The sequence below is a fragment of the Anopheles coluzzii genome, chromosome 2 (genome assembly GCF_943734685.1).
Source record: "Anopheles coluzzii chromosome 2, AcolN3, whole genome shotgun sequence".
Classification (NCBI taxonomy): domain Eukaryota; kingdom Metazoa; phylum Arthropoda; class Insecta; order Diptera; family Culicidae; genus Anopheles; species Anopheles coluzzii.
In genome coordinates, this window is record NC_064670.1 from 115956967 (window position 1) to 115981325 (window position 24359).

Genomic DNA, 24359 nt, shown 5'->3' on the forward strand with positions numbered 1-24359 from the left:
TATGTGTAAAAAGAAAACTGTACAGAAAATGGTAAAACACAAAACTAATGTACCATAATTGGAGATCGGTTCAAAAATCTGTAAAAATTCCTTTTTTAACCCTCCAAAAACGAACCATGTACAGCAAAATAAGCAGGAGAGAAAGGCGTCACGTTTGTAAATGAAGCAGGAGAGCAAGTGTCCCGGGAGATGCAGGGTACAACAACTAGTGGCACCAGCGCTGGCACCCCGGCACCGGCATCCCTGGACAATCGGAAGTTTGGGTGTTTGGTCCCCTCGGGGGCCGTGTCGGGTGTTTGCTATGCCATGTGCTCCCGCGATGCTTCTCTACCACCCACCACCACCACCACCCCCGTTTCTCACGTTCTGCAATGCTATTCTACTCTAATCTGCGCCTTACAGCGTCATTGTTGTTATGCGGATCAGTGAATAATGATGAAGATCACACCGAAACTGGAAGTGTGCGTGTGACTTCCCGAGCCTATCTGAACACTGTCTTCGTGCCGTACTCGTTTCTTCATTCCTTCCGTAGTAGTGCCGTAGATGTGCGTTTTTAAAGGACACACTCACTGTTGATATTAGCCGTAAGACACTTACCTACATAGTGCACTAATAGTAATTCTTTCTTAAGCACCTAAAATTAAATTAATAGTAAAACACTCAGCGTACCCACATTTAGAAATCATTGCTGCGCCAGGTTTCAACATGACCCGCACATTATTAAATCTTTTATTTTAGTAACATCATTATCATCATCTTTACCGTTATATCGATTAGAAGCCATTTTTCGGACTATAAATTGCAATAGCTGATAAATACTCTTCCAGTGTGTAATTGTTGCTCCGATTTGCCGAGTTTTCGAGTCTCGATTGAAACACATTCAAACGTTTTATCTCTTGTATAATTGCTTCCTATACTCTATGTTAGACAAACGAAGAAAGAAACACTTTTATAAAATCTGTAAACGTTTGAGTTGCTCAGTTTAGTATTTAATAAAACAGAGCTCTATAATCCCAATTTCCCAATGTTCTTCTCATTATTGTCAGATATTTCTGTGTTTTAGGTTTATAGCGTAAGGGAAAATAGAAACATAAAAGTTCATATAAAATGTATAAAAAATCTCATTCAATAGTTAGCTTCAACACACACACACACACACACACACACACACGAAAACGATCGTGTTCAAGTTTAGGCCATACCTTTTCTTGCCGTCTAAATGTGCGTATTCGTTGTAAAATAGATAGATACATTGTGAAATTAATTAATATTACTTTGCAAACGTCTGTCCCGTTTCATCTGCTTGCAACAAGAAAAATATAAGAAAATAATGGTTCACTAGTAACAACTGTGTTCACTGGTCCTGTGTTCGTTTGGCACTTTCGGGATGGAAGTTAGTCGGCATCTGCTCGGTGCTTACCGGCAATAAAACTAGAAATAACAAATATTGCAAAAAAGAAACGCTCAAAGCTGCGCAGCTTTGGCGAAAATACAAAAGGACTTGCGCACACGTCCTTGCTAGAGAAATGGCTACGAATACTGTACGGGTTTTGACTTCGGAACGGGCTGTTGGTTCGGTGGCTGCGCGCTGGGTTTGGCTGGGTTACGTTGAATTACGTTAGCTGCCGTCTGAGCAAGTTAGTGTAAGTTATTTAAACGGAAAATGGTGCTAGCTAGAAATTGTTCCCTTTTTCGACTATAAACTACCAAAAAGGGAATTGAAACCAGGTGCAAAGAATAAACATTTTTGAAAATAACCAAAGCTAATACAGTGCTTAACCACCTCTACGCCTGCTGCAGATGAGTAATGAGCATTTTGGTGGACATTGCCAGATCGTACGCGCAGCCACGCACCTGTTCCATGCTTTGCTGAATACTTTCCGCCAACGGTTTGGCTGCACCGGCCACCCCGGCACCACCACCACCGTTCGGTACAGTGCTGGCCGCCGTCGCCACCATACCTTCCGCTGCCAAACATTGCTGCAGCCGGGCACACTCCGCCTGGATCAGGTTGCCGTGAAAGTTGAGCTGCTGCAGGGCACCGCGGAGCGATTCGCTCGCAATGATCGAGGCGGGAAACAGGGCCATCAAATCAACGACCGCCAGCCGTATCCGTTCCGCCGACGGGACGAACGCTTCCCGCTGGGAAAGATCTTTCATCGCTGCGAACAGGTCCTTGATGCGGCGCGCTACTACATCGGTGCGGCGTTTCACCTCCTCGAAGGAGGGAAGCTGACCGGCACCGGTGCCACCGTTCACATTGCCCGGGTCCATGCTGGCGCTGGCACCAGCCGGAGCCATCGAGTAAAGGCTCTGCGTGATCGGTGGTCGGCTTTCGTCACGTGGCGTCTGGCGCGTTTCGTACATGCTGACGGGTCGTTTGGCGTAGGCGGCGGCTGCCGCGGCGGCCGCCTGCCGTGCTTCCTGGTCCCGTTCCGGGGAGCCTTCGCTGGCGCCGCCGGAACCGTTCAGATGCGAATCGATGCGTCTGCCAAGATAAAAAAAGGCGTGAATGGACTTTGTTTTTTGGAGGGAATAATGTCACCCACACAATACTTACAGCTGCACATCGTGATCCTTTGTGTCGATGGTCGACTTTAGCTGATTGTTTTCCGAGGCCAGCTTCTGTATCATGCTGCGCAGCTCGTGTATTGTCAGCTCTTGGTCCTGTATTCGCTGGCGCAACGTTTCCACCTCCACGTTGGAAACGGCTGCCGGGGATGATTTGTTCACAAGGGCCTGGCAGGACAGGAGGGGTAGGACAGGAGGAGATGACGATGATACGGGAAAAACGGGGATGAATTGAAGCAATAAGGATAAAGTATTTCGCAGTCCATTTAAGTCTCTTTACCACCGTTATGTTTTTAAGAGTGTTAGATAAGCGCGTAGTAATAGAATTTAACTTACGCATAGCCGGACGATACAAAGAACTTCTTGCAACATCACAAAACAAAACATGCATATGGGAAAGATAGGTGACACGAATATACACACTGAAGAACGACGGTAGGAGTGGGCAGAATGTTAGTGTTAGGCGCAAATTGCGATCGCAAAACCGTTTATTAGTTCAGTTAGTGTTTGCTGTTTCATGGGAATCGTTTTCCATGGCTTTTGCTACAGTACGGACGGATGATCTGTGTGTCGTTGTTTTTTTTCCTTGGTTAACTGCACAGAAACCACATACAACTTTCGATACATTGGCTTTTAACAACACGTATGTAAATCATAGCACTAAATGAGCTGAGATGGCACAATGAGAACAGTTCTATCGTTTAGATGTTTTACAAAACATGAAACATGAGCATTGTTAGTGTGGTAGTGGCAAAGTGGTAGTGTAAATAGAAACAAACACCTATAGTAACGAATGAATGGATAAGTGTACCGATACAATGCAAACAGAGTACAGAGAGCACATGTAACACATCTAAGCACCGCGCGAAACCGATCATCCCACATATACATATGTATGCTACACGTTTCGGAACAACGTTCTCCTGCTCTACAAAAGCTATCCTTATTTCCCACACCCACCCACTTCGTTGAGTTTGACTTCAGCGTTTGTTTTACGTTAATATCACAATGCGTTAGTAATGGTTAGTGTTAGTGGCGGATGCGTAAAATTTTGGCTAAACTACCGACTACCGGTTGTAACGATATTTTCCTTGTTCGTTTCGTGGTAACACACACATCACACCCGGCCCCAACCCGGAGATCCCTCCCTCCACCCGGAAGCCATTCACCCGAAGCTGTTGTTATGATTGAGTACGGACTTTTTCTGGCGCATTAGGAGCTTTACCTGTTGCGCTACCGGCGCCAGCGCAGCGTAATCATCGTCGGACGCGACCGCATCGTACAGCGGCTCATCGTCGGAGAGATTGGAATCGCGGATGCCACCACCAACACCGGCCGCAACCCCGGGTGCTAGGGCGGCCGCTTTCAGCTGTGCCAAACCGGCCGGCAACGGCCCATCCATGGGACGCAGGTTGGCCATATTCTGACGCCGGTGCGCATCGAGCAGGACGTCCATCAGCAGGCCGGCAAACTCCTGCTGGCTAAAGCGAGCCAACTTTTGGCGACCCTGTGAGTAACAATAAAACGGGGAACGCTCCTCGTGTGTTAGCTGCATGTAAAGGGCGTTCCTCCGACACGTGGAAGACATACCTGATTTCGTGTGGCACTGAGGTGAGGATTCGTGGGCAGAAACGGCACCGCGCCAGAGTCGGGATTGAGTGTACTCGTCGCCCAGATGGCTTCCGTTTCGCGACGGTCCACCTCGTCGTACAGATCCATTACCAGCTCCTCGAACATCCGGTTCGGCACGAGCTGCAGCTTGCCGCGTGCAATCTTGAGCTGTTCGCTCATTTCCTTCTTCGACTGGCCCGGGATTAACAGATGCTGTCCAGACTGTTCAGCGGGAAACAAAGAAATTGTTTACTAAATGCACAAAATACACAACGTTTTTTAACCAAATGAAACGAAAAACTTACCGCATGGTTGGGCTTTTTGCCAATCAGAAAGAACGTGAGCCGATCCGTCACCTCGTACATGACCTCCAGCAGCCGTTCCGCGATGACGCTCTGCTTCGCCTGCCGGGCCAGCTCGAGCGGCGTGTTGCCCTGCGCGTCCAGCGCATTCACGTCCGCACCGTACACCAGCAACAGCTCGATCTGCGACAGCTGGCCCGACTTGACGGCCACATGCAGCGGCGTCGAGCCCTTGTCCTCGTGGTAAAAGTTTGGATCCGCTCCCTGCACAAGCAGCCGGAGGGACGTTTCCAGATTGCCGGCCCGCACGCTGGCGTGCAGCTGTTTGCTCAGCTCCAGCTCCAAGCTGCTTCCCTCCTCCGCCTGAAACGTCGGCTTCAGCACGTACGCCAGCTGGACGTGCTTGGCGCGGATAAAGTCCGCCTTGGTCGGGTGTACCGCATCCTTGGGCGCGGGTTTGCGCTTCAGGCTCTTCGGTGCGGCCGAGTCGAGCAGCAGATGCTCCCACACACTGTTGGCACCGTGCGCATTGAGCTGGTTGACAAAGTTCAGCACGGACGGTTGCCAGCTGCCCTGGCGCAGGGATTTCACCTGCGAGATGTGTCGTCCGAGGCTGCGGTGAACCGAGCAGCAGTCGGCACAGAGAAGAATGCCACGGTTGATCGAGGCCCAGGATGGATCTGGCAATGGACAAGGGGTGGAAAACGAAGAGGTGAGTGTAAGCCTACAAACCGAGGGAATGGTGACCACCTACCGGCACTCCCGCAGTCCCCACAAACATCCGTTTGTATGCGCGATTTAGCACGTGACATGGTGTTTGTGCTTTGCCCGGCCAATCGGCTCCTTTTAGTCACAGATGCTTCTAAATACTGTTTACTTATCAAATTGTCGCTTCGAAATGCGCCACACTCGGGCGAACACACTGGTCGTGGGGGCGAACCGTTATTTCACCGTCACTGCCGCGATCAGTAGGCCAGGCAGCAGAGGGTGCACCACACACAAACACGCACACACATAGACAAACTCACGTATGGGTTCCCCGGGGTGATGGTTGGCGCTTCCCTGTGGCACTACGACAAAACCCGTTTACAAGAAAAACTCCCGCACGCAGGGTCACCCTTGGCAGGAAAATGCAGCCTCGCCGTCAGCAGCAAAAACAGGTTGTCGAGGAAAACCAGACCCCACACACACGGTCATCAGATCAGGGCAACTGGGATGCTGGGAGTAGCACGGGAATCACTGTGTGCGTATGTGTGCGTCGTTGTGGACGAGAGACGATGACCAATCGCTGCTGCTGCTGGGTATATTGCAATATTGCACGGCCAGCACCCACGCAGCGCCAAGCAAGTGCGTGTTCGGGCTGGGGTTTCCTATAAGGCCAGCGCGATCTTCTCCACCACCACCAATACGAAGGTCGCCATTTTTCGAGATGCTGCTGCTGGTGCTGGTGCTGTTGCTGCTTTGCGTTGCTTCCTTTTTCCTTCCACTGTTCTATGTTTAGAAGCAGCGACAAGGGGGAAAGAACATCAAACTACACACCTACTGAATGTTTTGACACAACTGCGGCCGCACCTCGCGCATCCCTGCCCGGTTGCGTCGGATGCACTGCAGGGTTGGATTGAATAATGGTGCGGTTGGCTTGATCGGTACGGAACGATTTTGGCGGTAGACATTAGTGATGGGTTCTCCGGATCGCACCCACAGTTCCGCACCGGTTCTGGCACGGTTGCTTCCGATTCCGACTCCAGAGAAATGGAATTCCGATGTAGATCTTCCAATGGATTCCGATGATTCTTGACGATTTCAACGATTCTGGCAGATTCCGGACGGTTCGCAGCGTGAGTGATTGAACCTACCCTTCAGAACTGGTTCCGAAATTTGATGGAACCGTTCGGACCCAGTTCCGCGAATTTAGCCCAACTCTACTTAAAATGCGCTAAATAAAGTGGAATGTTATTTTAATGACACATTACACAAGTTCTTCTTATTTTTAAGTTTATATTGCTTTCATTTGTGAGAAAATTACGATAATGTTGAATAAATCACCACCGTTTGAAGCAGCCCTTTCAAATCAGTTCCTCTGTCAAACTGACAGCTTAACCAAAACACGCCTCGTAAAGTTGTAAACATTGCCCGGTCTCGCCAGCGCACACGCGGATGGTTTGCGTGCTTCCTTCGACGAAAGCTTAAAAATGTCCGTAGAAACGATCTACACCTCTGCTGCCTGCAATCGGACACCGGACTCGTTGGATTGGGGCCCGGATGGATTGATTTACTTCGCCGCCAACAACGCCATTGCTGTGTTCGATCCGAAGGTAAACTCTGTCCACCATCAACATGAGCACGAGTACTTGAACGTTTCTTCTTTCCACAGTACCATGGCTCAGTAAAAATCGTTCGTACTCTGATTGGCCACAAAGCGAGAGTAAACACGGTGCATGTGGTTCGCGACGGGAGCGAGTGTCACGGTGGTATTAATCTCCTCTCCGGTTCGGACGATGGAACGTGCATACTGTGGAACACGAAGCAGGACGGCGGTGCGGTACGATTCATCCTAAAGGGCCACACAAAAGGTGTCACTGCGGTGGATGCTCTGGTCGATACTGCAACGAACAACCTGATCGTTGCCACTGGATCGGTTGATAGTTCCATCAAGCTGTGGCAAGCGACTGCCGAGTCCACCTTCGAATGCACTCAAACGATTGATCTACGCTCGGGATTGACGTTCGCGATGAAGTTGTTCTGCTTGCCGCGATCGAACGCAGTGATGCTTGCGTACACAACCGACACGGATGTGGTGAAGCTGTGCGTCCGACAGAAGCGAACCGACGCAGACGAGGCAACGTTTGAGCCGGTGGAACAGCTGAAGGGACACTGCGATTGGGTGCGTGGATTGGATTGCATCCAGCTGCCTGACAGTGAGGATTGGCTGTTGGCTAGCTCGTCCCAGGACACGTTCATACGCTTGTGGCGTATTTCGCCGAGAGCGTCCTTGCAGAAGCAAAAGGAGTTTAAGGAAATTCTGCTCGAAGAGGACATAACGCTGGAAGAGCGTACGTTTACGGTGCGAGCCGCGGACGGAGCCGAGTATCATTATGCACTTTCGCTGGAGTCCGTTCTGCAGGGCCATGAAGGGTGGGTGTACGGGGTGCACTTTTGTATACGTGACGGCAAGCTGCACCTACTGTCCAGCTCCATCGACAAGAGTCTGACCGTGTGGACACCGTCTGAGAGTGGTGTTTGGGTGGAAAGCGTACGGGTGGGCGAGGTGGGAGGATCCTCGCTCGGATTTTACGGAGGAAAATTCTCACCCGACGGCAGCTCCATCATTGGGCACGGTTTTCAGGGCAGCTTTCATCTGTGGCGCGAGGATGCGGAACAGCCAGGCCTTTGGAAACCGGGCACCATCTTGGGTGGCCATTTCGGAGGTGTAAGAGATTTGGCCTGGGACCCGGCCGGTGGAATGTACGTGGTGACACTTTCTGCCGATCAAACGACGCGCATCCATGCGCCGTGGAGCCGACCGGAAGGTGAAGAAACGTGGCACGAGCTGGGACGTCCGCAGGTGCACGGCTATGATATGCAGTGTTTAACGTTGCTGTCGCGCTACCGGTTGGCCAGTGCGGCGGAAGAGAAGATTATACGCATCTTTCAAGCGCCGTCGAACTTTGTGCAAAACTTCCGAGCACTGTGCGGTGTGGTGACCGATCCGGAGGGGGATGCAGTCGTGGAAAGTATGTATTGCCTAGTGGTTGATGATTGAGAACGATAAATGTTTAATTATTCTGTTTTCTTTGTTCAGGTAACCCAATGGGTGCATCCGTTCCCTCGCTGGGACTGTCCAACAAGGCCGTGTTTGAGGTTGAAACACCGGAAACGGACTCCCGGCACATTAAGGACATGTATCCGGAGCACTACTTCAGCCCGATCGCCCTAGAATCCCCGCCGGCGGAAGAAACCCTTATGCAAAACACACTATGGCCCGAAATTCAAAAGCTTTACGGACACGGCAACGAGCTGTACGCGATTGCATCCTCACCCGACGGCGCACTCATCGCGTCCGGTTGCCGCGCCACCTCGACCGATCAGGCACAGATCCTTCTCTGGGACACGGCTTCCTGGCGCGTTGTGCAACAGCTTACCGCGCACCAGCTAACGGTGACACAGCTGGCATTTGCTCCGGATGGCCAACATCTCCTATCGGTGTCACGTGATCGTACATTTTCCGTGTTCCGGCGCGTGTCGAGCGCGTTCGAACTGGTGATGCGCTCCGACAAGACGAAGGGTGTGCATACGCGCATCATCTGGTGCTGCGATTGGTCCCACGATTCGAAGCGGTTTGCTACGGGATCGCGCGATGGCAAGGTGGTAGCATGGAAGGCAGCCAACGAGGAGTCGAATGGCGTGGCAGTTGCTCCCTTTGAACAGGCCGGTGTTTTGGAACTTAAAAACGAGTCAATCACTGCGGTCGCGTTTGGTAGGAGGAAGCTGTCGGATGGCCGGTATTTAGTGGCCGTCGGGCTTGAGAGTGGTGTGATTAAGCTGTACGCATTGGGCCAGTGGGATCTTTTGTTGAACATTTCGGAAGAGTAAGTATCAATTGGTTTTGCGTTTGAAGACACATTTTACATTATAATGTATTTATTTCAGTCAAGCGCATCATCTCACGGTCAAGCGTCTTTCATTCCGACCGCACGTAGAACAACATCAGCTGGCCAGCTGCGGGGAGGATGGTTTGGTGCGAGTGTATAGTATAAAGCTATAGAAGAAGACGACTAAAACTTATGAAGCTATATGTTACGATTTAAACAATAAAAACAACTATTGCTACAATAGTATCTGAAATAAGCAAAAGCACGTGTGCAGTCGTTTCCAATTTAACAAAATGAATTCCCCAACCCTTTCACTGTGTTTAGTGTATGAGAATCAGTTTTTGAATATTTGAAATTAAACTGTTCAATCGAGTTCACAGGTGAGCGCATCAAAACAATGTACAATATAGCCTGACTGTCGTAAATAAAATATTTTCTTATTGCAACCGTTTAAATTTAATTTAAATTTTATACTCCTTATGGTATGCAATCCGCAGCACGCGTCCACTGTCGTTCGGCCCTTTCCTTCGTTTTACACAGTGGGAGTACGTGCACATTTCAATGGACAAAATCCATTCTTTCGTTAAAATTTTCTCCACCGAATCGGCCAAAAATCACCATTCACCACCGACTGACAGCGCTTGGCTGACAGCGGGCCAGCAAAGTGGAACCTCTCATTTGCAGCCAGTGAAGAAGATTCAATCGTCCCGTGAGCGTGCGTGCGTATGTTTTGGGGTTCAGCCAAGCAGAGAGTGAGTTTTTCGGTGCTGGGGGCAACATCAGTGTGGCCAGTGTTCCTGTGAGTGTGTGTGTGTGTGTGTTTCCTCGAGTGCATTGCTTTTCTTCATCCTAGGGTGCATTCCTTGGGGACGGGACGGGCAATCAGTGCGCGCGTCATCATCAATTTCACGGAACGCGCTTGGGCTTTCTTCGTGGCTTTCGTGGGGAGAAGAACGACCAACGGTGTGTGTGTGTACATGGGTGTGTAAATGTATGTGTGTGTATATGCAATATCCAAAGGAAAGAATACGCGTGCGTGGTGCAGTAGTGTGCGGGCACCCTCTTGAATGATTATATTCTACGGCAGTTCTTCGGCTGGCCAATGAATGTTGGGTCCGTTTTCCGCTCGGGAACAAACCAACGGTGGGGCAGTCACGGGGTGGCGATCATCATCATCATCAGCAGCAGCAGCGAACGGAACAAAGCGGAAGAGCCGCAGTACGCGGGTAGGGGCGGAACGGGATGCGATCAATTAGGCTGTGTGTTTGATGTGTTTCGGGTTGCTTTTTTCGAATTGGTCAAATCGCGGCCGCTGGGAGAGAGAAGCAGTGCCAAGCGAAGACCCGCGTATGGGAATGTGCCCGCGCGCGTGTATGTGTGTGCTGTGCACTAAAACTGCAATTTAAAACTCGTGACAAAATAATTCTTGCATACACGCATGTCTTCGACGAATTCTTCCCAGCCAAAAGAAACCGGAAAGTGTGTGTGCCCCTGCGATGTACGCCCCTGTCTAGGGCTTAGGTGTGTCTGGCTGTGGTTGTGTGCGGTTGTGGCGGCCCCTCCTAGTGTGCGTGTGGTGGTGGTGGATGTTCTCCCTTTCTTTCTCTCTCTCTCTCTTTCCCTCTTTGGCAACGTCTCGCATTTGGTTGCATTTGACGGTGCGCTGTGTGTTTTTCTTTGCCCATCGTACAAGCACATATAGCCGAGCATAATTTATGCTGCACGGTAGAGAAAAAGAGCAAGCGAGAAAAGAAAAGAAAAGAAAAGAAATAATAAGAAGTATCTGTCTGCCTGACCGCATCCTGGTGTGACTGTATGTGTGTTTTGGTTGTGTTAGTGTGTGGTTTGAACCAAGGGTTGTGTGTTATTTTGACATGTTTTTGCACATTTTTTTTTGTCTCGGCTAACCTGATTATCGGTGTGGTGTATTGTTTTAAGCCAAGTTTTCCAACTCATTGGCCAAATACGCACACACACAGACATACACGCAGCCCTTTAGTTTTAGCGTTATCATTGCATCGATTTCGTGTGCTTACATTTGCTTTCTTCTCTTTTTCACCGTTCGTGCCTTCCCTCTCTCTCTCTCTCTAATACAGCCGTTTGCCGCTGCGTGCGTGGAGATATGTTTGTTCGAGCGTAATTGTGCCGCAAAGCAAGTGTGTGAGGAGGCCCCCGAGCTGGTAGGCCCGTTCGTTCGCGCGCGCTTGTGTTAGTGTGTGTGTGTGCGCGCACTCCTCCCCCGGTGTGAGTGTGTGCAGTGTGGGTTTCCCCCTGATTTTGTTGTTGTTGTTGTTGGAGCAGCGCACTGTTCCGTTGGAAGGTGTGCTGTACTTTAGTGTGAGTGGTTGTGTATGTGTGTGTGTGTGTGCGCCTAGAAACGCGTATGTGTCCCACCCCAGTTGTGTTGACGTAGCGGTGATTTTCCCATCGCCAGAGCACACCGCCTCCTCCCACTTCCTGCAACGCGCTGCACTTTTCGGCAACCATTTTGCTGTGTGAAGTGGAGAAATAAGAAAAAAAAACACGGAAAAACACCCCAAAAAAAGCACCGTTTCAGCACCTTGCGAGAAGGAGAGGGAGAGCGACGATCGGAACGACTACCATCATCGACAGGCGAAGGTAGAGGGGAAAAAAGGTAGGTTTTAAAGAATGAAAATGCTTGATTCACACAAGGGGAGTTTGTTGTTTTGCATACCAAATCACGACCAAACGGCAACAGCAGCAGCAGCAGCAGCATCCGTCCGGGGAAAGAATTTTCGGAATGTGCCACCACCTCCCCAGCACCCATTTAAATCCGGCCAAGTGGTTTGTTGTTGCAGCGGTGGTTGCAGTGGTTGCAGTTTGCAGGCAAACGATACACACAGCACGATGGTTGTGTCCCGGTCTACTTCGATGCCTCGACTGTGCAAGTCTCAAGTGTGTGTTTTTCCAAACGACCCGTCCGGGGGTTCTCTTCCCATTAATGACAGTTGATTGTTTTCATGTGCGAAAGAAGACGGGCTTTCCCCTCCCCCCCCCCTCCCTCCGTCCCGTTCCAATCTGGGTCGTTTGAAAACACACCCTTCGGCCCCCTTCGGTTCGTAGACTCAAGTTCAAGAGCTTTTAATTCTGCTCAATTGCCAGAATTTCAGATTCACCATTCGAAATTAGTGCCGATTGAATCAGGCCAGCAGCAGCAGCCTTTGCAGGAAATGACCTTTTTGGGCCCCGATTCTTGCTTCTTGCTTTCCTTTCGGGAACCCTTTTCAAACAGTGCAGTTGAACGGCGCGAGTTATCCGAGACCACACTCGTATCGTGTTTCTCTCCAGCCTCGTGGATTAAATGCTGGTTGAGACCTTCTCACCCTCTTTCTCTCTCTCTCTGTCTCCTTCCGCATGTTTGAGAGTGTTTCCCGTGTTAATAGCTTCATTGGACAATTTGATACGCACCGGGGCAGTAAATCTGGTTTTTGGTTCAATTTTTTTCCTCTGTATTTTGGGTCGTATATCTCCTTCCTTAAGTTACCTGAAGTGGCTCAAACACGCAGGGCAGACAGACTTCTGGCACGAGTAAAAGGTGTGAGAAGAGAGCTTGTACACATGGATTTGATGGTTTTTTTTTTATTCGTATGTGTCTAACAATCCTTTTGAAAGTCGCAAAAAAGCCCTAATATCAATGCAGAGGATTATGTTTTTGTAGTGAGAGAAGCAAAAAAAAAACAATAGTAAAGGATAACATGAAACAAAATGGATGTGTGATCATAATTCATACGAGAGAGATACCCAAACATAAAAATTCATGAAAAAAGGGTTAGGCTGGGTGGTGTGCAGCTGGCGCAGCCGGAACGAGTCCGATTCGTGCGCTACCGTCCGTCACCATTTCCCATGGGGAGGGAATGGAGGAAATCGCAACCGAACATTCGATCGATCGATCGATCAATCTCTGATTGGTGGAATACGCTTCGCTTTTGGTTCTGGTGTGGCGGTGCCAGAAGAGAGGACAGAATATTCGAATCGATTCGAATTAGTGGACAAACCCAGCCATCGTCCGTCCATGCGATTGGTTAGTGCCATCTCGAACGCAGCGCGGGGTTGCAGATACAGAAGATTTTAAGGTTAATTGAGTTGATTCTGATGAAAATGATTCCCCTGGATCGTGTCATTCGCCCCCAACCTGAATCATGCAGTCTGGCGCCAGTAAAGGTAAAGCTGTGACCAAAAGCAACCGAAATTAAGAGGAAAAAGAGCGCAAGAAACAATTCCTAGGAACGGACCAAATCAGGTCGAAATACGGTTTGGGACACAAATTTGAGGCTCTATTTGATTTTGCATTCATATTTAATGCCATAAGATGGGAAATTGAAAAGAAAGAAAAAAAGTAATGCTAATAGTCCAACAATTGCGCTGAGAGTGGATGTTTGAACACTGAACATTCAAATAGTTCGGCAATTATGCGCCATCCAGTGGGGAAAAACAAGGGGATGAAGAAAAAGGGGGCAGTATTACGAGGGCTTTCGGTGCTCGATAAAAAGCATAGAAAATTCATTAAACAACTCTCAACTAGGCCCGCTAGCACAGCAGATGCACAGGCGAACAATGTTCTTTTTTGTGTCCTGCTGGCTGCTACACCCCAGAAGAGGGGAGGGTTTGATGTTTTGTGGCTGCTTTTTGCTTGTCGTTTCCTTATCTACCGGTTGCAAGAAAACGATCCCGTGACCTATTCGGTACCCTCCTGGATCGAAACAGTCGATTGTGTGATGCTTGTCGTTGCTGTGTTTGTGAGCCGACAATGTGCCTGAGCTAATGTTGTCAATGAGCGTTTCTAATAATACAACCAAATAATGAACTTTAAACCATACAGCTTCGATTGAAATCGAGCAGCTTAAAGTTCCACCAAGCGGTGACTTTTAATAAATTTCTTCATATGAATGGCCTTTTTTCCATTAAACTAAAATTGTTACGAAATTTGTGTTAAAAACACAAAATTCTCTCCCTTGGTGGCCAATGGGTTTTTGTTCCCCCCCAGCGGAAAGAGATAATAGCTCATTTGCTTCCGGTAGTAGGGCGTCGGAAAGGGACCACCAAGCATACATCTCACATCCTGTACATTGCTTTGCATGTGTGTGTGTGTGTGGTTGTGTGTTTGTCGAGAGGTCCATGCCTGAGCTGGCCCTTATGTTTTTTTTCGCTGCGCTTTTGTTTCTTTGCCGTTTGTATCGCCGTTCCGGCTCCTTCCGGTGCTGCCGTTTGGCATAATGATAACGTACGCTATTTTGCGCAAGTTTAGTGGAACTCTGAAAGAGAGGAAAAGGGAGAGAAAGAGAGAAAGAATCAGCATACCGACCATAAATAAGCGATACATGATACTTGCATTTAAGCGAGTGTTTGCGTCACTAAGAATGGGGCCTTTCACGATACTCGGCAGCTTTTCTTGTATGGAGTTTGACAGTTGACGGCTGAAAGCATGTCAACACTCCATACAAAACCACACACAAAACTAGCGTCCGATTTTCAGCCTCAAAGCTAGAATTAGATTCGAGTTCCTGCTCGAAAAACTGTCAAAACAAGGTAGTGTTTTCATGTATCCTAAGGTGCATCAAAGATGGTGGTGGAATCTAGAATCAAAGTGTATGCAGACCAGGTGGTCTCGTCCGATATAGTTTGACAACTATATCCATTTGACAGAACGGATGAAATGAATTTCGATAGGAACGGATCGTTTTTCATAACAGCACACACGTAGCAGATGTTTGTCTCCTCATCGAAGATGTTGCATAGAAACAAAAATGAATGTCAAATCGTTCTTAATTGATTTAGCTTGCAATTAGCAGTATTTCACGTGTTTGAAGAACTTTGAGAGTTCACTTTGAAGAGTGAATATAATGAAGATTTTAAGAATGTTTTGTGTTTCACAAAAGTTTTCTCCCGTCCTGTCAAAAGGTGACGTTCAAATTTGGTTATTAAAAAAACGGGCTATGAGAACACTGTGCATCAATCAGAAAGATCTCAACCACAACATATAAACAACAACGAAACAGTAATATAAACATCACCGCGCGGCTACATGAGGTGAAATATACAGCGAAATGAACTATTTGACAGGTGAAATATCTGACAGGTACAGCTAAAGGGTTGGGGGAGACACAACATCCGCTTTCGAAATTCTATTAAAAATAATATATTCATAAGTAGAACATTCCCTAATTAGAAGAAATTATGAACTGTTGACTGAAAATTGACGAAGTACTCGATATTGAAGTTATTTAATGGATTTAATTACGATTTTGTGCACGTTATTTGTTTACATTGCACATCAGCTGGTTGCTGTGATGCTTTATCCGTCAGATATTTCGCCTGTCAAATAGTTCATTTCGCTGTATATTTCACCTCGTGTAGCCGCGCGGTCAAAGGAGAATGGATGATTTCCCCTCCCAAAAATGGTAGTCAAACCTCTGATTGTACCTTCAAAAAACGGATGGTATAGGAGGCCTCAATCTACCAACCCTATTAAGAAGAAGAAGAAGAAGAAGAGAACACTTTGGAAGTTTGTATGCAGAGATTGCCAGCTGTCTCCCACAATATGTCGCCCAGCAGAAGCGATAAAAATCAACCTTCTAAATACATACACCTTGGGATCAGCCCACCTGTATATTATATCCACTTTGATAGCTGCTCGAAAACTGCTATACAATGCAAACAGCTGACTGGTTGGAATTTCAGCCTACGAGCTTAAACTGGAAAGGGGCCCAATATTTTACAAATTGAATCAGCTGGACAAAGATAATTTAAGTTTTGCTCTTCTCTATTTAATCAACGTTAGACAGTATGTTCACAGTCTGCCAGAATCACAAAAGGAAAAGAATGGATGCAGCTAAACTCGTCAGCATTGCCAATAGCTCCACCGTAAACTGATCCATTTTATCCTCAGCCTTTGAAACGCTACCGCTGTCAGCAGAAAGCAAGCGACCAAGAAAATGAAAGATTTCAAGCTCCCCAATTAAATGCTGTGCTCTTTTATCCCGGAAAGCCCAAGGGGTGAGTTTCCGTTCTGAACGGTCCGGTTCCGCTTTTCCACTGAGAGAAGCGCAGTGCTGAGTTCCAGGGGGGCGAACACACATCGCCATGAAATCGTGTGCGGAAGTCGTAAACGAGGGGACTGAGAGAGACATGACACTTTGGCTTTAATTTTAAGGTTTGGAGGGAGGGGTAGGAGGTTGGACCAGTGGCGCCAAAGAGTTTGCTGTGTGTGTGTGTGCTGTATGACGCTTGCGACGCCACTGCGACTGTTCCGCGTTGTCATTGCGTTTGGTTTTTTTGTTGTTGTTGCGAGCAGCAGCCCCAGCACACGCACACGTACATTGGTGTAGATCCGGTGTCGACCGGTGTTAGAATTATGTCATTATTTTTAGGGTTTATTTGATGTGCAAAAAATAACATACTTGAGAGACGTAAAATGAGACATAACTTTCGAGCACGATGTGTGTGTGTGTGTGTGTTATGTTGTAATTTAAAATGTATCTAAAAGTTAAAATTATTGAAAAATGTTTTAACATTAAAAGTAATACTAACAAACAAGTCTTGTGTGACCGTAGCTTCCGGTTACATAAACTTGACAATAAAACTACATCCGTTCAAAACGTTGCATTACGTACGGCAAAACAGCTTATGTTCTTACCTTAACTTTTAACTATGCTTATTTATTGCTGTGTCAGGTTGTAAAATTAGGTAACGTTTTATAACTTATCTTTCTCACGTCACAAAAAAACAGCCATCCGGTTAATAAAGTAAATGTGCGAAAAGGTGCACGCTTCTCCGCCGTTAATGGCCTGTGTGGGAATATTAAAATGTGCGGCGAAAGTAGTACATATTGTGCAAAAGATGTTTGGTGAAATGGTGGTTGGCGCGGAGGCTTTTTGTTCTTTTATTCTGCAACCAAAAAGAAGAGAGCGAGAGAGAAAAAAGAAACCTCGTCTTTTGTGCAACAACGAAACAAGCGCGACACTTTTGGCGTCTTTTGGTAAACGGTGGAAAATGGGCACAGGAAAAGGAAAGCGAGCGTTGCCCAAACAACACAACAGCCAGCCAGCCAGCGAGCGACAAACAACGTTTTATGAATAGAGTGCCGCACACCAACAGACACAATCGGATTTATGTGGAGACCCCTCCCCGGTCCTTTGTGTGTGTGTGCAGCGTCTGTCCCCGTTTGCTCCCATCCCGATTGCTCGAGGCCGGAATTACGTGGATCTTACGCGAAGGTGCGAAGGTGGATGATTTGGCCGGCAAGAAAAGCATCTTGAGACAGGACCGACAGCGCGGGTGGCACGTGAGCTTCTGCCCAAAAAAAGCAGCAGTGTGTTCCAAAACGAGACAGACCAAAAAAAAAGCATCCCCCAACACCTACGGCATTACAGAGAGGAAAACATGCAGCGCACAACAAAACCATCGACACCTTTTACCCTGGCTGGCAGGCAGCATTCCTGACCCTGCTGTTTGTGGGGCTGAGGCTTTATGCCAGTTTTATGACACACTATGAGCTTTCACCATTTTTTTCCGGTACACACTCTCCGGGCATAAACGTTGTGTGCGCGCTCCGCCGACGATTGAAGGGCTGTTGTGTAGTGAGAAAGCTCGCGGAGGATGTTGCTAAATGTGTAATGAGTAGAAGACAAACAATGCTCATTAAATTACGGATGTCTCCCCCCCCCCCCCTTCGAAACACGCTTTTTTGCAATATGTTAAAATGCAATGTCAATGGCAAATCAACGCCGTAAACAGCAAAAAGTGTCTGTGAAACGAAAATGTTTTTACAAGCGCACAATAATCTTTGCTTTATAAACTGTGGCGCCTAGTGCCATTTTCCCATTACACACCGAAAAACGCACACACGCACTGTAAGATTGATAATTTCAGCAGTGCAAAGTCTTGTTCCGTTGCGCGCAGAGACTCTGAGTAAAAAGGTCATCGGAATGATGGTGAATGGAATGTGTTTTCGCTCTCTACCCTTATCGAACTCCTGCTCCGCGTTGCTCAAGAGTCTGGCAAAAGGGAGAGCGTGATTATTGCAGAGCGGGGGAGGGTAGGATGTTTGTACTGATAATCGAAGTTTGTTTTTGTGGTGGTTGTGAAACAGAGCTATGGATGAAAAGTTTTCTGTACGAATTTCAATGTTTTGGAACATAATATAGAAAACAATGCTTCTACAAATAGCTGCAGAAACTGATTAGTGGTGGAAGAATGGTATAAAAACTCGCTATTAAAATGATAAGTGTGTATTATCAACACTTTTTAGACACTTTTACTTAATTTCACAAGCGTAGCAACTTAAAGCGCAACCGTAGCATTTGACAGCACAAACGCATCAGTTGTTTTCGGAACGTCATCATGCAAGACAAGCTTTGCACTTGATATCGCAAGTGCGGCACGCAATATCACAATTCTAGTGTTGCGGATACAAGGAAGTATCCAACTACAAGTGTATAAACGGATTCAGGTCCTTTAATTGACTGCTTGTTTAACATGTTTACAAGTGTTTTTTGTTTATATTTTAGATCAAAATTGAAAAATTTGATAAAAATTTTGCATCTAAATTTATCATAATTTTAAGGGACAAAAACTTTTCCTAATTCTGTACATTCGATATTCGGGTGTGTGTCTTACTTTGAAAACGTTTATAGGCGTTGGTTGGATGCTTGTTTGTGATATTGCGTCCCGTGCTTGCGATATCAAGTGCAAAGGTTGTCTCAAGCATGATGACGTTCCGAAAACAACTGATGCCACTGTCCTGCCAAACGCTGCGGTTGCATTAAACGTTGCTACGCTTGTGAAATCAAGTGATAAACCCCTGTGATTGATGGTATTGAATCGCATAAAAGTTCGCTTAACTTGGCTTCCATGTGTGTTGCAAAGTGACACCGTTTTTGCACATTCAATACAACATCATCATCCTCCTTTTCCCTCACCAGTTTTGTCGTGTGCATATTTCGAATGAAATTAGTCGCTCCTTTCCTTGGTGCTTGGGCACGGAAGCTCGTCTGCTACTAATGTGGCCGCCACTTTCGTTTAGCAAAATTAGCGAAAATGCATTAGGCTCGGTTGGCCAATGCATCTCTTCTTGTGCTTGTGAGACAGGAATTTGCACACACATACACACAGACGTACGCAAAGGGTTAATCATGGTTCATTCGATGCTCCGGTACCTAAAGTGGCCAACCACCCGGTCGGTGGTGGTAGCCACTGTGCTAGATTCATAAATTATACCCTAATTAAATCTCGTTGTCATACAAGACACACGCATAAAGAGAGAGAGAGAGAGAGAGAGAGAGAGAGAGTCAGAAAGAGAGAAAGATTGAGAGTAGCATACGGTTTGTTGTGCGGAAATGATTTGCCTGCGTTGTGTTGGAAGCATAAATGAGATGAACAACCCCACGGGCCGCCAGGGCGTGATCCGCCCCGTGGCGGCACCGTGATTTGCCTTTCTTTGCACACAATCTCTTTCTCTCTCTCTTTCACTCTCTATTGCTCTCTTTCGTCGTTGGGTCGATTTCGATTAATTGTTTCCGTCGATTCGCACTTTTCAACCATCAGTCTGCGTGTGTGTGTGTATGCACTCTTTTCTGCACTTGGTCCCGATAATAGGGGCCAAACCAACGGAGAAGCGAGAGTCGGAAGAGGTGATTAATAAGGAGCCAAGCACAAGGAAGGGAAAGCTGGCCTGGCGTGCTCTGCTGCTCTGTACCGTGTGGCGGCGAAGGAAAAGTTACTTTTAATGTCCGCTCTTTCCCTCTCTCTCTCTCTCTCTCTCTGCTCTCTGCTAGAAGATGAAAGTGTATTTTAATGGAAGAAAGGATGTGCAAAGGCAAAAAGAAGGGGCAATGGCAGACAGGCAAAGAGAGAAGGTGATCATGATGATGATCGTACAGCTGTGGCGTTGCTGGTGCCCCTCGGATCGTTTGACCTGCGGCAAAACGATCGTCTCTGCTCATCCGCCCCTTTCTTTGCCTGGGCTGGGAAAATGAAAGAGAATTGCCAATATATTTTGCCCCCTTGTTCGATTGCCGCTTGCTGCTGCACTACCGCCGGGGTGGGTTATTTCGGTGTAAATTATTTCGTACCAGTTTCAGGAAAATAATTGCCCGATTCGATTTTCACTTTTCACCCCTCGGGGCGGACGACACAAAACAGCGTAGGGGTAGGGTTGGGGAGGAGGAAACTGAGATGTCTTTGCCACACATGGCCCCTCTAGCCCGTGGGGTGAGTTTCAGAATGGTTGGCTGGCGCAGATTCGAACGAAGAGCGAAAGTCTGGAAAACAAAAGTGTCTCGGGCGGCGGCGAATTGATAATCGGGGTCGAGCGGAAAAGAAATTCACCTCAGAAAGAAAGAAGGGAGCTTAATTTCGGTGTGTTTGTGTTGGTCTGCTGCCGTTGATATTTGCTCTCCTTTCTCGTGCTCTGTGTGTGTACCGAATTCCTCTTTCCGTTTTGGGTTGTTAGGAAGGGCAGAAAAAAAATAAAAATAAAATGAATATCATTATCGTGGGTCGCGCGGGAAATTGCCACGGTGTTGTTACTGTTTGTTTGAATGAAGCGTTTTCCATCTCCACTTTACGTTGAGGGTCATGGTCGCTATCGGGGCGGGAAACGCACAAAGTCACAACGAGTCAGAGCGAACCTCCCCCCAGTCACAGATGGTTCCGATTGCTTCGGGGCCTGTGGGCTTTTCGGAAGCTTTTTGTTTCTCTCTGGATGTTGCTAGGCAGTACACCGTTTAGCGCAAAACGGCGGCGTTGGTTTTATTCTTTCTTTCCATTAGTTTCTTTCCCACATTCGCATGCAAGAGCTGGTTTTTGTGTTGCTATTTGTAGTGAAATTTCGCAAGCAAGCGGGATGAACTTTTGCGAATGGTAGATTCGTTTGCTGATTGAAGTAACACGGAATGGGAATGTAAGTATAAATATGGAATTATATTACACTCTTGCACAGACGAAATGCCATACTTTCTCCCTTCCCAATCACGATCATAATGAAATCAAAAATGAATACCCTTATCCCACTGGAACATTTATTCCGGGACGACGGAATTCATTTGCTTTTGAAGTGTGTCCATAAATGGAGAAAAGGTCAATAAAAATCAGAGGAACATTTTATTAAATTTCAATTTCGGACGACATTGGGTTACATGAAAGTTAAAATCATGCTCCACGCTTAGTAATGTTAGGTTACTACCGATGGAATATAATACCGTCGTCACGGTGCAGACACCTTTAGCACCTCATTGTATCATATCCGCTCTAATCTCATCACGTTCCGTTTCTTTCTTTCTAACCACGTCTCCCGTTTTATTGGTACGTGCCGACCGCAAGAACAATCGGCTTGTCTTCGTGCAGGACCAGGTCCGCCAGAGGTTCGGTGTCGTCTCGGCAAGTAGCGTCTTATCTGGGCGGTACGATTGCGCGTACGCTTATCTTTTTCGGGACCATGCTTTGCGTGCTCTACTTATATCTTCCTTCTGACGTCAGAGTTGGTAGGTCGCAGAGGAACAGTGTTGGGTAAAAGGTTGAGGCAAATTGGACAAAACATGAAAGACAGTAAGGTTGCGGGAAAGGTTGTTGAATTAAAGTATTTGAATGTGTCCTTAAAATATGCTTGAGTTTTCTTGTCTGCACATTCTAGCATTCACACCGTAATGTGTCTTGTTGGGTGATGTTTGGGAATGCTACCTTGATGCAACCCCGCGTCCGTGTCACGTTAGTATGCTAGTCTCGATAGTTCGTAACCATTTTCCATTTTATGGTTTTTTTTCTCTCTCTACTGAGCATTATACACCGCCCTATGTAGTGTCTCTGTGGGGAATTAAACCGAATGTCAGCCACACCGTAATCAGCTGAACGGCGGGGAGCAGCAGCATGCTCGTTATCAGTCCAGTGCCATCGCAATACACTGAAAACGGGACTGAAATGGTCGAGATCTAGCCTTGCGTTGCGAGGCCACGGGTGGAGAACCGTTTTTGTGGGAGGTTTGGTTCTTGTTTGTTTGCCTTTTCTAACTCGGTCTGGTGCAGCGTTTCGCAGAGAGGCGGGCTGATAACGCCTCGCCTGTGCTGTGTTAGTGGTGTAGTTTCGAGGACAAAATAGTTATATGTTAGATGAAGAGCATGGTATATACGGGTCGTTTTTGCAGTGGAGAAGGGGAGAAAAAATTGGAATAATTAGCAAGCATTGTCCACGAAGCTTTTATTGTTTCAGCTTTTGTCGAACTGTCGTCTAAAAAGTGGGTTTTAACGAGGAACAGTCTGAGCGTTGAAATAGAGCCATTGTTAAGAGTACGGTCTTATGCATCAGATGTCGTGAGATCGATCCCGACCTAGAGCAACTCATTTGGGGCAGAGAGAACCTTATTTGGAGTTATGAAGGAACCTTTTTCAGAGTAGAAGACATTTAATTGAATACTTCGGTATAGGGGTTTTTACTCGATTTTGCAAGCGTAGAAACGTTGAGCGCATTGACTGCAGCAATTTGTCAAGACAAGCGCATCAGTTGTTTTCAAAACGTCATCATATGCTTAGGACAACCTTCGCATTTGGAATCACAAGTGCGGTACAAAAGTCTGAATTAAGTTCTTTCCCCTATTTTTTACATCTGACTGAGTAAAAGATAGATCCTTTTGAAAATGGTGCACTTTATTGACAAGCACTCTCTCAAATGAATATTCATTGCTCCTTCACATTAATCCTCTATCGCTTTGCGATGTGTGTTTTTTTCATCATAGCGTCTGTTTAAGTGCCTGAGTCGTGCATTAGAAATGATGATGCTTCGGTATGTCACTTCCTAAACACACCCAAAAGGGACGGTGCCATCCGAAAAGCGACCCGAGCCCGAATGGTGGGGTGTGAAGCGAAAGCCGGCGGAAGCATTTATTGATTTCATGTACCATTGCACTGGCTGTTCGCAGTCGTTAAAGAAGAACGATGTGTGACACATTAATCACAACATGTGATGTTTATGTTTCGCTCTGTGTCAAACGGGCAAGATGCTGCTTATCGCAAGCCGTGTGTGTGGGTTACGATCGCGCCATCGCCTGTTTTGGCCCACATTCACTTGATCGATGGCGCCATAATAAAGCCAATTTCTGGCGCTGTTATAGTTTCATGCATTGAAAGCACCATTTCATTACGCATGCATGATGTGCGATCCCGGTTGGGGGAGGAAAGAAAGTGTTTTTCAATGGAGCGTTAGATTCTGAAGGCTCCTGAAGTAGAGCGTGTTTGTCTTGTCATCCATTATTAGCACTCGTTTGTGGTAGTTTATCGGAAATTTAATTAGAACCCCAAACCACCTTGCTTCAAGCCTCTCTCCCAATCGCACGTTTTCAACACGTTCAACAGCAGAGCCCGAGGGGGATCAGTTGGAAGCGTTTGTCTTACGGTCAACAGTCGCTGAATAAGTTATGGTTGTGTGATGTGTTGGGCTAAATTTTAAATGACTTGTGAACAGGGCAAACTCTTCAAGTCCGCCGTCCTTCAGGTTGACCTCGGGTATGCCCCCCCCCCCCCATGTATTGCTACCCAACTCCAGACCTTGTCTCGTTGTCTCTAATCCTGTCCGTGCTTGCTGTTGGTGCTGTGCTAATTCAATAGGGACATGCAAACATTGGAATTGGACTAACTGTGGCCGGTTGACATTGACTCTCGGTTGCGTTGCACCGTTGCGTTGTAGATGCACCTTGTAAAGGGCCAGCACAAAACGTGTGCCGGCTTTGGGTCGGAAAATCGATTTTCCCACCGTCGTCACCCATCAACCTCTCTTTCCCTTTCCGCCGCCACCTTCACGAATGGCGGCGAGTGTAGAGCCGAAGGGAACTGAACCGTGTGACATAAATAATCCTGTTCATTGATAGTGATCTTTTCGCCTCCCCCATACAACACGTGCTTTGTATGTGTGTGTGTGTTGGTGTGTTTTACCCGTGTGGCTTTAGATTGATGATGTGTTCTGTTAGCTCTGGCGCATGGTTTTCCCGTTCCCGTTCCTGTTTCTGCCTGTCCCTGTAGGTGGATGCTAGCCGGCTGGCAACATCAAACGGATTTTTTGTTCCCCATCACAGAAACTAGGTCAAGTCAACAGTGTTTCTGTACCGATGTAGTGCTGTGGCTTTCCGCCAATGTGCAAGTGCATTGTTTGGTTGTGCAAACGCGCCCTTCCGTTCTGTAAGCGGTGTGCATGAGTTCTCATTCCCATGCCCGCCGGGTGTATGGTTTGCCGTGTGAGAAGCGAACAAGCCGCCAGTGGAGAACCGTGGCTAAAAGGAGCT

General features: G+C 47.2%; 3 protein-coding genes across 9 annotated transcripts in view; 2 read left to right on the forward strand and 1 right to left on the reverse strand.

The window, feature by feature from the left end:
* Nucleotides 1-674: 674 nt before the first annotated feature.
* On the reverse strand, nt 675-6079 carry LOC120949845 (ARF GTPase-activating protein Git). Its single transcript, XM_040367404.2, has 6 exons — nt 5239-6079; nt 4488-5164; nt 4162-4404; nt 3797-4078; nt 2561-2739; nt 675-2488 (listed from the first exon to the last, which is right to left on the reverse strand). The coding sequence occupies exons 1-6, from the start codon at nt 5294-5296 to the stop codon at nt 1786-1788; spliced, it is 2142 nt and encodes a 713-aa protein (XP_040223338.2). The 5' UTR covers nt 5297-6079; the 3' UTR covers nt 675-1785.
* A 511-nt stretch (nt 6080-6590) lies between these two features.
* LOC120951050 (elongator complex protein 2) lies at nt 6591-9338 on the forward strand. Its single transcript, XM_040369545.2, has 4 exons — nt 6591-6799; nt 6859-8218; nt 8287-9073; nt 9135-9338. The coding sequence occupies exons 1-4, from the start codon at nt 6677-6679 to the stop codon at nt 9247-9249; spliced, it is 2385 nt and encodes a 794-aa protein (XP_040225479.2). The 5' UTR covers nt 6591-6676; the 3' UTR covers nt 9250-9338.
* A 368-nt stretch (nt 9339-9706) lies between these two features.
* LOC120948522 (ADP-ribosylation factor 6) overlaps nt 9707-24359 on the forward strand; it is a 35961-nt gene continuing 21308 nt past the window's right edge. Inside the window, exons 1-2 of one of the 7 annotated variants that reach the window (XM_040364941.2) lie at nt 9707-9828; nt 11173-11711. The gene's annotated coding sequence lies outside the window, so the exon portion shown is untranslated. Of the gene's footprint in view, nt 9888-9914; nt 10040-10102; nt 10303-11172; nt 11712-24359 lie in introns of those variants that run through there. The other 6 variants (XM_049605964.1, XM_040364942.2, XM_040364944.2 and 3 more) reach the window with 6 other exon arrangements.

Excerpts from the sequence above, each read along its gene's own strand:
- LOC120949845 (XM_040367404.2), bottom strand. The coding sequence starts at position 5,296 with ATGTCACGTGCTAAATCGCGCATACAAACGGATGTTTGTGGGGACTGC. Across the intron at positions 5,165-5,238 it reads TGGGGACTGCGGGAGTGCCG|ATCCATCCTGGGCCTCGATC; the intron begins GTAGGTGGTCAC and ends GTCCATTGCCAG. Across the intron at positions 4,405-4,487 it reads GCAAAAAGCCCAACCATGCG|TCTGGACAGCATCTGTTAAT; the intron begins GTAAGTTTTTCG and ends CCCGCTGAACAG.
- LOC120951050 (XM_040369545.2), top strand. The coding sequence starts at position 6,677 with ATGTCCGTAGAAACGATCTACACCTCTGCTGCCTGCAATCGGACACCG. Across the intron at positions 8,219-8,286 it reads GGGGGATGCAGTCGTGGAAA|GTAACCCAATGGGTGCATCC; the intron begins GTATGTATTGCC and ends TTCTTTGTTCAG. Across the intron at positions 9,074-9,134 it reads TTGTTGAACATTTCGGAAGA|TCAAGCGCATCATCTCACGG; the intron begins GTAAGTATCAAT and ends TATTTATTTCAG.